Genomic DNA, 15,177 nt, shown 5'->3' with positions numbered 1-15,177 from the left:
CTACCTTTTTATAACACGGGCAGAGGGCAGGGTCTCTACAGATGAATACGTCACACACTTCTAGTGGGTAATGAATAATGATTGTAAGGAATTATCTTTTGTATGAGTTTATACATTGTTGTTTAGGAAAATCCTGCATAGTTTATCGTAAAGGAAGTTCAAGATGTTTCCGCAGACATCACAAGCAGCCTTAATTGTCAAACTGTTTGCTTCACTCTTGTTTCTGCTCCTCACACTCATTTCATAGATGATGCTGACTCCAGCGATGCAGGGAGTCATCCTCGCCATAGCCAAGGCCAGGCAAACTTTCGATAAGGAAGGCCCTGAGGCTGGCCTCATCAAGGTACGGTCCTGCAGGGATACTGGAGGTTCTCACATCTCGCATCCACGAAATAGTTTTCTGAAATAGTTTGCCAGCCAACATGAAATATTTACACGTCTACATTCAATTAGTTCTTTCTTTCCCCACATATGTATCAGAATCAGGACATAAAGACAGAAACATTCACATATAGTGAGGTACCTTTTGGCTGCGAGGCAATTTCTTTATTCATCGGCACACAGCATGTACTGTGTTAACAACAAGCAGCTATAGAGGATCAGACGCCTGCTAAAGATTTCTTTCTATAAATGATGAAGACCAGATTTTTTATGAACTATTCCAAATACAGGAAGGTCAAAGTCAATAACAAGATGAGCGTTTTAACCTTGTCTTTTGACTCATGAAATCCAATATTCCCAACATTTTAATGACAACACGGCAAACACTCAGAAACACAGAAAATATTGCAAATAGTCTCCCAGTGTCTAAGTTGAAAAATCCATATTTTGTCCTCATGTGAGGAGAAACTTGGCTTCATACGAATAATTTACTTGTTTGTGTGTATTTTTGATGAGACTTTCAACTTTGGTAACCCATAACAAATGAATAATGTCTGCCTGTCTTAACTCTGTTCGCACCAAAACTCTCAAACATACTCAGTTTTTGTATGAGTCATTCTGAGGTCGGTCACTGAGAGGTTGCTGCATCAAATAAAATCTATCTAGTGCTGTTACATGTTTGCTCACTATGGGCATATCGGAGAATTAAAATATAATTAAATCTAAGATACGTTTCCCACTGTTCCTTCAGGCCTTCCACGAGGAGTATTCCCGCTTGTATGAGCTCTCCCAGGAGGAGACCACACCCCAGGAGGACGCTCGTCTGCAGCATGCTCTGGTCTACTTCTTCCAGAACAAGGCACCCAATCGCATCATTGAGAGAACGCTGCTGGAGCAATTTACTGACCGCAACCTGAGCTTTGATGAGAGGTACACACAGATAGCAGACAAATGGACCCTCAATGAGCCTCGGAAATCAGTCTATACCAGTTTTTCCCCATCGTTTGGGCACAAGTTTCTGAAACTGTAGCTCAAACACAAAACTGAAAAGAAATAACTATTTAGTCAAAACTCTCTTGCAAAATGAAACACTGGAATCAAAACTGATTCTTTACACCAAAATGAATACAAAATGATTCACACAACGATCATATGAATACCTCCAACATAGCTCCAATTAAACAGTTGTCCCTATGATCATGGGAGCTGTGTTGTCCAAGGCTAATAGACCCTGCTAGGGTCTCCCAAGGCAAAGTGGTCCCAGGGGAGGGGCTTTGATATGACCTCGAGTACCTCGCCCTGTATGGGGACATTGGGGCCCTCCCTGTAGCCCAGTGGGGCTCAGCCCGAATAATTGAGGCTGTGGGCTCACCACCTGCAGGGACAGGAATCAGGGTTGGGTGCACTCTGTGCCGGGCAGCAGGCAGGGGTCCTGGGCATGCTGATCCCTGATGTCACAGACTAAATTTAAAACACTACCATCAAAATATTGTTATATATGATTTGGCTTCATGAGGCCATGTAACGTATTCAGAATTCAGATGTATAAAAATGTGTAGAAATTATTTCCTTTTTTCTCATTTCTTAAAGATTTTTTTGTGTGTGTCCCAACATAGACTGCATTTTTTTGGTACATACAGTACACTGCAGAAAAAAGGAAAGTGTCAGTCTTTACAACAGCTACTGTACATCCCTCCTATCCCACTCCACCATCCCAACATAACATATATATATATATATATATATATAAATTCTAACGTACATACATAGGATAACAGCAATTACAATGCACATGGGAGCTCATTGGATAGACAAAGCTTCCCAGAGTCATACTGTAAAAGTTGATATGAGAAAGTCACTTATGGCAAATCACAGTAACTGCACTGGCACTGTGAGTAACATGAGAAAAACTACAGCACTTTAAGACAGTGTTTAGACTGTCCTGGTGATGAAATGATGAAATCAGTGCACAAATACAAAAAAGGGAAAATATTTGTTTGTTACTGTAACACAGTAAAATGTTCAGGAGACTAAACTGGCCTCAAAATAAATGTTTTCTCATAGTCGTTCCTCTCTGTTCTCTTTGCTGCACCATTTTCCCCCCAACATGGTCTCAAGGCCTCCTTTATGCTCTGACACATGATGGGAGTGTTTTGCCAGTTGAGTTTGAACAGAGCTAGGATGTGGCATTTTGAAGGCCAGTGTCTTCAGGGTGACCAAACTGTGCTATATGATGCGATCTGTGCTTCGAGTTTTGCTAAAAAGTGATTTAAATTTTCTTTTTGAGTGAAAACAGTGAAATCATGCTGAGACTTCAGCAGTCTGGAGTCTCGCTGTTGATACATGAGCTTCAGGTTTTCAGAGTTATGTGCATAATTCCCTTTTTTGTGTGTGTACGCTAGAGGTTAAAAGAATTACGAGATAAACTAATTTGCCAGAAATCAGATGCGGCGTCAGGTAGTTCACCTGGTAGAATGGGCGCCCCGTGTACAAAGGCTGTGTCTTTGCTGCAGCGGCATGGGTTTGATTCAAGCCTGTGGCCCTTAGCTGCATGTCATCCCCTCATTCTCCCCCCTCCTGTAACACCTTAGCTGTACTAACAAATAAAAGCCACAGAAATAATCTTGAAAGAAAGACAGGAAATAGATCATGTTTGAGAAGTTTCTGTGCAGAAAATGTGTGTGGTTTTACTCAGAGGAGCAGCACTTTAAGGCCCATACAGCATGCCTTTTATGCCATCTAGTGTCCAGAGCAGAGACCTGCAGCACATGGTAAAAGTTCTGTATCCATCCTGATGTAAACTTACAGCACTCGTATGTCCTTTCTGTACACACAGGGCCATCAGTATCATGAGGGAAGCCCGAGCCAAGCTGCGCCTCATCAAACCAGAGGACATGGATATGGATGAGTACTTGGTACGGTCTAACAGATGCACTGACCTCTGTCTTTTAGGGATACACTGTTTGTGTTTTAGGGCTTAATCTGTCCCATTTTTGTAATAATCTCACTGGAAATTAATCTGTCTCTGTTGTCTTTTAATTATTTGGTAATTTGGGTTATGTCCTCGCCATCTGCGGGTTTTATTCTGACGTGGCCTTTTGCTGCATGACATCGCCCACGGTTCCCACAGTCATGGAAAGCCTAGAAAAACCATGGGATGTCACAGTCACATTTTCCAGGCCTGGAAAAGTCATGGAATTAGTCAAGATCATTAAAAGTCATGGAATTTTTTCTGTATTGAAATTGCTACCATAATCTCGAAAAATCGTCCATGTAACATAACGGCAAATTACTTTTCTTGAGCTGTCAACTGAATATAGCTTGATGTCTGACGCTTCGTCTGCCGTCATGTACGTTTCATTATTTTGTCTCTGGGCTGGTCTTTCCCTCGCTGTGTGCCAGCAAGCTGGAATTATATTTGAATAGAGTTTGAATCTGATATGTTTGAAAAACGCCGGGCAAGTGGAGCAAAAAAATAAATAAATTCTACGATTGATGACACGGCCACCTGCCTTGGCGTGGTGGGCTGGTCACAGGCATGGCACACTCAGGTTGCGTAGAGGAATGGGCATTGATTTGATTGGCAGACAAGAGGCAGTGCAAATTAAAACAAGAAAATGATAAAAACAACACTCCAAATCTGAGCACATACTGCCAGACTAGTAAAGGGAGGACGTGTAAGCCGTCCAGGTTAATTGGTGACTCTAAATTGTACGTAGGTGTGAATGTGAATGGTTGTCTGTCTCTGTGTGTCAGCCCTGTGATAGTCTGGTGACCTGTCCAGGGTGTACCCTGCCTCTCGCCCAATGACAGCTGGGATAGGCTCCAGTATACTACACTAGTGTACTATAACCTTAACATCAGAGTCTGGTGATGTTCTATGTTTTTCTCAGGACAGGAAGTATTTTTCGTGGAAGTGGGATGGGACACAGTAAAGTCCACTCCTGTTTTACCCTCTATCACAGTGGTTTTTAAACTTTTTTTGCCGTAAGCAATTGAAGGGCATGCACACACACGCTGTTTATAGATGGTAAAACACCACCAAAGGTGGATGGCTAATGATAATCTGTCATCTTCCTGCACTCAACAAGTGCCATGACAAGACCAACCAATCCATCTGTCAACTGTGCTGTGTGTGTCCACAGCGTGACGAAGGGCATCCCTCTGTGCAGTCAGCTAGGCCTCCATTCTTTGTCCAAAAAAGTATTGGAGGACATCAGTGAGCCAGACCCTTGACTGGGTGTCATGCTCCCTCTTTACCATGAGCACCCACGCGACATTTAGTTTTGAGTTAATGCACGTATACTCACTGAGTGGAGTGGCATATGTGAACTGATCAGCAGCGCGGCACACTTTAAGGAGGCATCTTCCTAGTGCATGGTGAATGCCACAACTGAGAAATGGAGTTTGGTTACCAAAAGCTACTTAGAAAGAGACATTCAAAGTTTAAACTAAACTTATAAAGACAAAACAAACTAACAATATACATGTGATAAGAAATTATAACAAAATATAATACAAAAGAAAAAAAAAAATCACTTCAGAAAAAAGCCACTAGAAGATAGATATATAAAAAGGGCGAGCCAAAATCTCAAGGCACACCTGTATTTATATCTGTGCACAGTAGCCTCTATAACGTGTGTTATCAGTCTTATCACAACATGAGACAATTAAAAAAAAAAAAAAAAAAAGTTTTTCTCTTTTCTTTCAGTGGTAGGTTGTCTTCGCTGGTGTTTTGTTGTAATTTGCTCCACACAATAAATCAATCCATTGCCCACTCACGGGTTTCTCCTTTTAAACATTAACGTCCCTCACACTGGCTGCCAATCAGGGCTTTAGATGTGTCACACACTGATAATTCCCACGCATAGACAGCGACAAATAGGTCCCCTGTGAAGGTTTTTTAAAATTAAATTGAATTATTTGTTTTTAGGTAGAGTTTGCCTTTTTATTAGGAAATGGGTGTGCACAACATACTGATACAGTCAATTGAAAGTTTTTCATTTAGCTGTTTGTAACGGCCCAGTTGAATATTGCAGTAACAATGTGTGGTTATCACAAAATCCCACAGCACACCTGAAATGGCATCCATTTGAGAACCACTGCTCTATCCCATATACACCATCCTGCTGTTGTGAATATAAGTCTGCAGTTGAAAATAGTCCCCAACTCCTGTTAACATAGTAACTAACATTTTCTAAAAACTACAATGACCAGCTGTTTTTAGAAACTACGGAGCCTTCTTTTAAAACACTGTCACTCTGTCAGTAGGAACCTGTTGACGTGAAGCTGAGAGCCACTAACAAGATCGGGAAGTTGGAAAGTATTGAGAAACGGACTAAGGCAATGTTCGTTTTGGTCTTTTCATGAGATTTGTTGAACAAAAATATCAAATATCGGCAGCTTTATCTTTGAAGGAGGAGTGAAATGGAATCACCGACTAACAACATGACAACTGAAGAAGAAATAACGCCTGTATTTAGTTCCATGATCAGACAATATAAAAACATGGCAAACAGTGATTGAAATAATCGTCTGTTGTCCTGTTTTCTGTCTCGCAGCAGTGGCATGATGACTACAGGCTGTTCAGAACAGTGTTCGTCTACCTGTTGACTGGACTGGAGCACTACCAGCATGGGAAGTAGGTGTCCAACGTTCATCACTGCACCGCCTGGCCCCAGCATGTGTCAGATCACCTCTGCAGATCAATATCAGTCATCTTGTTTGTGTTTGTTCTCTGAAACTTGACCACTGAAGTTTCAGAGAGTTATAATAATCATACTGGACATACAGCAGAGAGAAAAAGACACAATCCTCATATTACAAATGATGTACGACTCATTTTCTTAGACTGTGGTTGAGAGGAACAGGATTTTTAAAGTTCAGCTGGCCCAGTCAGAAGAACAGGATGGATAAAATGCATCTTTGTTAGATAAGAAAAGATATGCAGCAGTAACGCTATGTGGCAAAGTTTGAGAAAGTTCAAACCTTCAAGTACAACTTGACAATTCTTAAATATGTTTAACCCTCTCTGGTACACTATGTGATGCCATTTGGTTAAACTTTTGGGTATGTGACCTTAAAGCAACACAATACCATAATGGTAAGAAATTTAAAAAGATGTAGGGCTGCCCCCGACTAAGAACGTTCCTAGTTGACCAACATCATTTAGGTCCATCAGTCGACTAGCTGCCTGCATGTTTCTGATATGAATGTAATGATTAAATGATATATTTTGGTGGTTTGAGTTGAAGGTGTGAGAAAGAATAGTAATGATTAAATGATATATTTTGGTGGTTTGAGTTGAAGGTGTGAGAAAGAATAGTATCAGTAATATTGTTAACACTGTGCTACATTACAGAGAAATACAAAAGCGTACTAATGAACCTTCATTAATATAGGCCTATATTTTATCTACAAGTGCACGTCACACACTGAGCAAGCCGCCTGTTAATGACGCTGTGGGCTAATGGGCATGTAGCTACTTCCATGTTTCAGATGATACGTCATGTTTGTAGTCGACCAATGAAGATGAGTTTACATATCACCTTGGGTTCGTCCTTCACCTTCTCAAAATGATCCCACACTTTGGATTTCCTGCCTGACATGTTATTAACTAGCCTGTGGAATAACTGCAGGTAGCAGCCCTGGAAATTAACCTGAGTCCTGTCTGACTGCTGAGCGTGGACACTTCCTGTGACTGTCCTTTCAAATTAAACTCCCACATGGTCCAGTTATATAGGTTTGGATTTATTTTGACAAGGTGCATAATAATAGAGGTTCACTTTTGTTTGTTTTTTTGTTTTTTCTTCTGCGACTAAGCGACCAATGAAATCTTGCTGACTAATGACCTTTCTGGTCGACTAACGTTTGGTCGACTATCAGGGGGCAGCCCTGGGCTCACCTTACTTACTGTATGTTGTCACCATTTGTTTTGTTGCTGCCAGGCTGCTGCAGCATGTTGTCTTCCGAACTTTAAATTCTTATCCATCCTCACTAACATCGACTGGGAGCACTAATTTTACCCTCTTCATCTTTGAGGGGTTATAGAATAATAATAATGCATTCATTCTGTAAATGGAAGGAAAATATGTGTAAAATATAAGCACAGTCACAAAGTATAATTGACTGTATGGTGTCACAGCCCAAAATTTATTTAAACTAACATTATTAAACTTAACTAGGTTAATTTGTAGAGATAGAAAGGAAACAAACAGTGTTGCTTCAAGGCAACATTTGCATTTTTTTCCAGCACTTAATTATCAAAGAAAGTACATTAAACAATTAAAAATTAAACCTTACTCATGTATTTTTGTGAATCCAATTTTTCCCGCATTTTAAAATGACAGAAAAAGACACTTTCAGACCACTTTTGTGGAGATGCCTGATGGAGCTAAACCATGTGAGGAAGGCCCCAGAAAGAGAGACTTAACATGGCCTCCAGAAAGTCATGTGACAATTTAAACACTGCTATTGGTTTGAGTAGGGCTCGGCTCTTTTTTAAGTAATGCAACATATTTGAGGATGTATTGTGTGAGTGTAAATGGGCAAAAATGAGATTGTTACTTCGAGGCAACTCAGCACCACAGAGGGTTTAAATATGGCCTAAACTGGAACTGCAGTTTTTGTAGAGGATGACATGGTGACTGTCGCCTTGTGTTTGTGCTGCAGGACGCGGGAGGCATTGATCTTCCTGGCTCATGCGTACGAGACCAACGCCACCCTGCTGAAGAACGGAGAGAAACGTGGCGTGGACACATCTCTTATTGCCGTTTACAGGAGGAAATGTCTCACTGTGAGTACAGTAGCTCTTGCAGTCAGTGTGTGTGTGTGTGTCTACTGTACGTTATTGTGGCGGCACTGAGCTCAGTCCTTCTGCAGAAAGGTTAGAATAACAATGGAAAGGTATCATTAAAAAAGTGTGACTTTCATGGAAGCCTCCTCTTGTGATTTTACATTTCTTATGTACAAGTAGAAATTCTGGCCTGCATGAAAGGAAATTCAGAGGTCATTAGAATCATACCATTCCACCTGGTGGAAAACACTAGAAATCACAAACTCTCCGATAGAACCTTGCTTGCTCTCTCCAATATGGCACAACCCGGATTTTGAAATTAACAAAAGACCTCTCCATTTTAGCACATGGGAGTTGAAGGGAGTAACTCATCTCCATCACCTTTTCCAAGACAATATACTTATGACATACACAAACTTATTTCAAACTTTTGAAATAAGAAATGGCAATTTTCTACAATATTTACAATTGATAAAAACAATCAAGAGGAGAATTCCAGCGCCTCAGGACACTTTGCAGCCACCAGAATTTGCCAAACATATTACAAAGCTTTCTCCGAGTAATAAGAAGAACCTTTCTAAGATTTATAAATTACTGTCAAAGACCCGTTCTATACATTTACCAACTTTAAAATGGGAAAAAGAACTGGGTGTACCACCGGACCCTGACTTCTGGACTCAGATATGCAAAAATACATTTAAGATGACAAGACACACTAATATACAACTTATCCAATTTAAAGTACTCCACAGAACACACATAACCCAACAAAAGATGAATAGAATAGGCTTTAGTCAATCTGACACATGCACTCAGTGTACTCAGAACACTGCAGACACCTACTTTCATGCACTCTGGTTATGTTCACCCGTCCAGCACTTTTGGTCAACAGTCACTCAAAAACTCTCCTCCATTTTGGACTGCAGGATCCCATTATCTCCCAACCTGTGCTTAATTGGTGACCTGATGACAATTGACCTCCCAAACAGCCACTGCAACTCTCTTCTTGTAGCTCTCGCCATCGCCAAGAAAACAATCCTAGTCAACTGGAAAGATAAACAGACCCTCAACATCAACCATTGGCTGAATCTCCTTGTAGAACATATTTCGCTGGAGAAAATATCTGCTGGCCACAGAAACCAATTAACATACTTTACAGAAAAATGGTCACCATTTATTCACTCACTAAACGTGTCTGTATAGTGCCACTCAGCCTGTGAGCATATGCCACCTGTACATATAAATATTACAACTCAAGAAAGACTGTTGTGTAATATGTAACGTGTTTCTGTTAATGATGTAACCCCTAATCCCTTGATCTCTCTCACCACAATACACCACAGCGGTTCATCAGAACTCAAGGTCTTAAGCATGTGTTAGGTGCACCTTCTTCCCCTTGAATCCGGGCCTGCTCCCTGGCTCTGTGGGGGATTGCAGGGCCAGGCGGTTTCCCCTGGGGGCGGGTGCGTCTGGACTGCTCGCCCTGTGTGCCTGGGGGGGGCGGGGTCTCCTCGTGCTCCCTGCGCCTGGGGCGGCGTGGCCGGTCCCCCCTGGGGGCTGTTTCCGCCCCTGGTGGTGCGGGGTGGGTGGGTGGGCTCCTCCCCTTCGCTCCGCTCCTGCCCTTACCCCTCCCTCCTCCCTCCCCCCTCTCCCCGTCCCTCCCTGCTCCTCTCTCCCGGCCTCGGGTGGGCCCGGGGTCCTCCCCTGGGTTGCGGGGCCTGGCGTGGGGGCTGGGTGCTGCCCGCGGGGGGGTGTTCTGGTGCTGCACAGTGTGGGCCTGCCCGTTGGTGTGCGGCCGCCGGTGGGGGCGGGTCGGATGGGATGGGGGTCCGGCTTTGGGTCTGTGGCGGTCTGGGGGGGGACTGGCGGGGTTGCGGGTTGGTCTGTGCTCTGGCGCGTCGGGGTCGGGGGGGCTGGGTGGGGCCCATCGTCCGTGCACCCTGGTGGCGCGCCTTGTCCTTCTGCTGGGGGCCAATCTGCTGCGGGCGGTGTGGCCCAGGTCGGGACCACTGCGGGGGCCCGACGTTGCAGTTGCCAGGGGGGCGGGGTTAGGTGGGGGCCCGTTGGGTTTCCTTGGGGCCCGCCTGGCCCGCTGTCCATGGGCACTGGGGGCCTCGCGGCGCCGGGGTCTGGTTGGCGCCACCTCCTGGCCCCTCCCATCCATCCCTCCAGCCCTCGGGCCGGGCCTACACTGGCCTGGCCTCCTAAACCACATTTAGTTCACTCACCACACATTGCACAGTTTTAATGCACCACATACACTCACTCTTCGGGGTGCAGACCACGGATGGATTGGGGGGCTTCATAATGGGGCAGGCTATGGGACAGTAATGTCCGGTAGCCCTCCATGCTGCCCCCCGGCCCATCCTTATCTGTTCTCCAATTTTAAAGCACCACATACACCTACATCTTGGGGGACAGATGGGAACAGGTTCCAGGTGCCTTATGGCTGCACGGGCTGCAGGACAGCAGTGTGCTGTAGCCATCAGCCTTGCCCCCACCTGTCTCCTATGTCCCTCAATTTTAATGCATCACATCACACTTATGGGCACTCACATTCACATTCACGGTGTAGGGTTAATGTTTCTCCGTCAGGGATCGGAGAATCATAGTAAGAGGGGGGGTGGTGGGTTTACACACACTGTAGATACGCATGGCGTGGCTAGTGGGGCCCGGCCCTCCTGGGCTGAGGGTTGGAGCCAGGGAGCCCATTTACATCATGGTGGTTTGGCTGGGTTCCCGGTGTCGGGGGGGTCCCGTGGCCCTGTGGCGGGTGGGCCGGGTGGCGCCCTGGGGGCTCTGTGGGTTCCTGCCGGGGTTCTGCCTCCTGACCGGCTGTGGTTTATGGGCCCTCTGCTAAGGGGTCCCGATGGGGGATTGACTGCTCGTGGCGGTCCGCTCTCTCCTGTGTGTTGGTGGGGGTCCATCCTGGGGGGTTCGGGCGGGTGGCCCTTCGCGGTCCCCTGGTTCCCGATGCGCCGGGGACATATGCCTTGCAGTATCACCGCCTCCTTGCCTCCCTCGTCCGCCCGGGCCTGGGTGGGCTCTCGTTACTGTCCGATCCGGCGTCTGCTGGTGGCCGGCGCCTGGTGCGGGCCCGTCCGGTGCGGTGCTGGTTCTCTCCCCGGGGGCGGTGCCGGGCCCCCGCGCCTGGCTCCTTGGGTCGGGGGCGGTCCCTGGGTGCGTCCGTGGGTGGGGGCGGGCGGGTGGTCGGGGGCGGGTGGTGGTTGGGGGGGGTGGGGGTGGTCCGCGTCGGGCGGTGGGTGGGCGGGCCCTCCTGCTCCGCCTGTCTGGGTTGTGTCTCTGGCTCTCTGGGGGTGCCGGCCTTCGCCGCCCTGGGTCCTTGGGCCTGCGTGGTGTCCTGCAGCCTCTGTGGCTCCATGGTCTTGGGGTCTGGGCGCTCCTGCGGTCTTGGGGTGCCATACCGCCCCGCTTCCATCGCAGGGCTGGCCCTGGACCCTGGTGATGGTTCTCATAAACACATTGGAAGGGTTCAAATACACGCATGCATGTTTGATACTTCAGCTCCATGACGCATCGCAAAGAACCGATGGGATCACTCCAAAGGGGCCCACTTGCTTCTCAAACTTACCACACCGCGCTGGCAACTCTTCTCTGCAATCGGGCTTTCCCCCTCCACCAAGACTCTCACATTTTTGGTGTTCGGTATAGACTTCTCTTTTGTTTTTGTTTTTCAGTACAGTATAGTAGACATGTATATGTTTATTTTCGATAATCTGCATGGAGCACAACCACCTCAAGGCCACAATACATCAGCTACACTGCCTGTTTCTCCCCTGTTTTTTTTTTTTTTTTCATTTGTTTATTTGTTTGTTTTTCCTCCTTCTTCTCCGCATGCACTGTCACTATATAACTCAGGACTTAAGCACCTGCCCCCTCCCCCTTGCTTGTTTCCTTACTTTCCCCCTGACACACTTTGGTGTATCACGGCCCTCTCTGACTCATATTAGGAAGTTTTTCCAATAAAGGCTGTTAGGCTAGTCTCCAGTGAGGGTGGGTGACGGTCACAACCACGCATTATGGGTATAAAATACTTGACTGCAAGATTAACAGTGCATCAATCTTCACAAGAAGCTTACACCCTTTAGTGGCGCTAAGCTATGAAGACCAATGCAGACAAAAAAAAAAAAAAAAGAATCATACCATTCATCCTCTGGGAGCTGGCCATGTCCAGTAGTTGCTGAAATATCTCCGTCTGGAACAAAGTGCTGGACAGACAGAATTAGACACAAACTATATTTAGGCTGTCTGTGTTAAAGGACATATGTTTTAGATATGAAGCTCTTGGCTTTGAGTCCTACTTACAGTCTCGGTAGTATATATAGTATATGTTGGATTTAAAGTAACGACTACAAAGTCGAGGTTCAAGGTTCATCTCTCACCCTGGGACTAGAAGTTGGAAAAAACAACCTCACAACAAATTCCATTCAGACTTGTTGCCAAGGTCCACTGTTTGAAATGGAGTTACGGAACATTTAGGAGGAGTGCTGTCCATCAATATTGGCCGCTTTTGCCTCAGTTCAGCTCAGACAGTGTCCCGAGCAGCATTTTGATTCTTTTCATGTTTTTTTGACAGGACTTTTACACTTTCTGACTGAAAGCTGTGCACTTCCCAGCATCTGCACCTGTTAGAGGCCGGTGCTGGTGGACAGTGCAAACTTTCAACATGTCCTGAAACTACATTATAGACGGTGGAGCTCAGTGATATATCTGTCTATCCTGCGGTGCACTGAGGCCAAGAGACAGTAAAGAAGGGAACAAGTGAGAGAGACCATAGACATACACTCACTGGCCACTTTATTAGGTACACCTGTTCAACTGCTCATTAATGCAAATAGCTAATCAGCCAATCACGTAGCAGCAGCTCAATGCATTTAGGCATGTAGACATGGTGAAGACGAGCTGCTGAAGTTCAAACTGAGCATCAGAGTGATGAAGAAAGGTGATGAAAGAAAATGACTTTGAACGTGTCATGGTTGTTGGTGCTAGACAGGCTGGTCTGAGTATTTACTGGGATTTTCAGCACAACCATCTCTAGGGTTTACAGAGGATGGTCCCAAAAAGAGAAAATATCCAGTGAGCCAAAATGCCTTGTTGATGCCAGAGGTCAGAGGAGAATGGCCAGACTGGTTCAAGATGATAGAAAGGCAACAGGAAGTCAAATAACCACTGGTTACTGCAGGTGGGCTTTGCCGTAATTTACTGTGTTGATTGCAGCCGTTCACGGCACATGGGCTACAAATGCCATTATGAAAATAAACAACACACTAAACGAAGAGAGGTATGAACAAGGCTATGATGCCACAGTTATGGAAAAATGCAAGATAAATTGACTGGCTAGCTTCCTATGATGTTCATGGTGTTTATGAAGTTTGGAGGATGACGTATGACTTGCAGATTCTACTACAGTCATACGTCATCTTTCAGTTTTAGTAACAACCTTCTATTTTTAACTTTGAGCACAAAATTATTTGTCAGAAAATATTTGGCGAACACAACATAGTAAATACAGAAGAAACCTCATGACAATAACTCTTACTCTCTTCTCCATCCTTCTCCTCCTCCTAACATTTACCCTGCAGGCACTGAATGAAAGCGCGTCACAGCTGTTTTGCAGTGGTGAGGAGACCAACGTGGAGGAGGGCATCGCCATCATGGACGAGGCCGTCATTCCCTGCCTTCACCTGATGAGCCGGGACGAGGCTTTATCCCAGGAAGACCGGGACGCCATGGAGAGCATCCGCAGCCACTGGTGCTGCTGCCTCGGCCAGGACATGGATGGTAAGATGTTCAGCAAGATAATCTTTACAAATGAACTCTTTTCTGATTTTTGAAGCCTAAATTCAAACACCAGAAAGCTATGGTTAGGCTATAAACAAACTACATTACGGTCACATGACTTCAAAGTTGCCCCCACAATGATGCTGCAAGGCATGTATGGCGTGATGATATTCTGTAGTCTCTTTTAGCTACTTGTTCACAACTCCTCCTCACTCCTTTTTGAGACACATAAAAGTGGGGTATTTACTGAAGTATTTTTATGTCAGAACAAAACGTGAAAGTCTCTTCAGCTTGTGTTAACCACAGACCTTATTTCAGACATCTAACCAAAAACCCACTGACTTCAAGACGAGGGAACCAGGAGTGTAATAATGCTAACTCAATTCTAGGTTTTAGCACTCATTCCTGGGGCACTCTATGTAGCAAATAGGCAGCAACATCATGGCGCATTGCATTCTGGGTAGTAGCATCCATACCATAGGACACACTTTTTCAACAGAAACGAAATCATGAATGGACCGGTCAAAGAGCGAGCGCAAAACTCCAAAGGAAATTAACAGCCCCAGTTAGTATGAACTAGTGAAGTGGTTAGGCGGTTGGTGTAAGCTTGTTCAAAAATATCGCAGGTTTCAGATGGGTGGATCATAAATTGACAAATTAGTGTTCCAAGTGAGTTATCAATAAATTTAAGAGCCGTGCAGTAATCCAACTTTGACCTTCTCTTCCCCTTTTTTCCTCTCTTTCCCTGTGTACCCATGGTGCTTCTCTAAGTCAAGGATGCTTCCTTGGTAGGACAGGCCCTTCCAAATCAGGTCCTAAAGGGCACACATCAGAACAGGCTAGCGAGTGCCCAGGTGTGCATCACTGAAGAGGCCCCGCCTTCAGTTCCGTGGGTACTTCATGCCCGCTGAGGATATACACATGCATCCTTGAGAATTCTCTGAAGGAAGGACTTGGTCCTCAGTAGAATTCAAAGGATCCTTGACATAAGAACAGTCCTTCGATTTGATGGTGTGGCCTCCTTGAAATTCAGCCGTTTAAGGATCCTTCCTTGACTTCAAGAAGCACCATCAGTCTTTAATGGAGCCTCTGTGTCCTTAAGTCCCACAGTGCTTTGCGTTCTTCGCTACTGCTCATGTCATGATCCTGTTCTCTACAGCAGACTGTGTATCAACCTTTTCTCGTGTGCACATGCATGC

The 15,177-nt window shown here is 45.3% G+C and overlaps 1 protein-coding gene across 4 annotated transcripts in view; it reads left to right on the top strand.

The window, feature by feature from the left end:
• usp28 (ubiquitin specific peptidase 28) overlaps positions 1-15,177 on the top strand; it is a 45,962-nt gene that overhangs the window by 27,896 nt on the left and 2,889 nt on the right. For all 4 annotated transcript variants that reach the window (XM_033648285.2, XM_033648295.2, XM_033648275.2 and 1 more), the window contains exons 20-25: positions 248-343; positions 1,133-1,311; positions 3,218-3,296; positions 5,943-6,022; positions 8,053-8,176; positions 13,780-13,978. In XM_033648285.2, coding sequence (XP_033504176.1) covers positions 248-343; positions 1,133-1,311; positions 3,218-3,296; positions 5,943-6,022; positions 8,053-8,176; positions 13,780-13,978 — 757 coding nt within the window. The remainder of the gene's footprint in view (positions 1-247; positions 344-1,132; positions 1,312-3,217; positions 3,297-5,942; positions 6,023-8,052; positions 8,177-13,779; positions 13,979-15,177) is intronic.

This window comes from Epinephelus lanceolatus, chromosome 11 (genome assembly GCF_041903045.1).
Source record: "Epinephelus lanceolatus isolate andai-2023 chromosome 11, ASM4190304v1, whole genome shotgun sequence".
NCBI lineage: Eukaryota > Metazoa > Chordata > Actinopteri > Perciformes > Serranidae > Epinephelus > Epinephelus lanceolatus.
The sequence above is the reverse complement of the archived record's forward strand: the minus strand, read 5'-3'. Positions and strand labels throughout refer to the sequence as shown.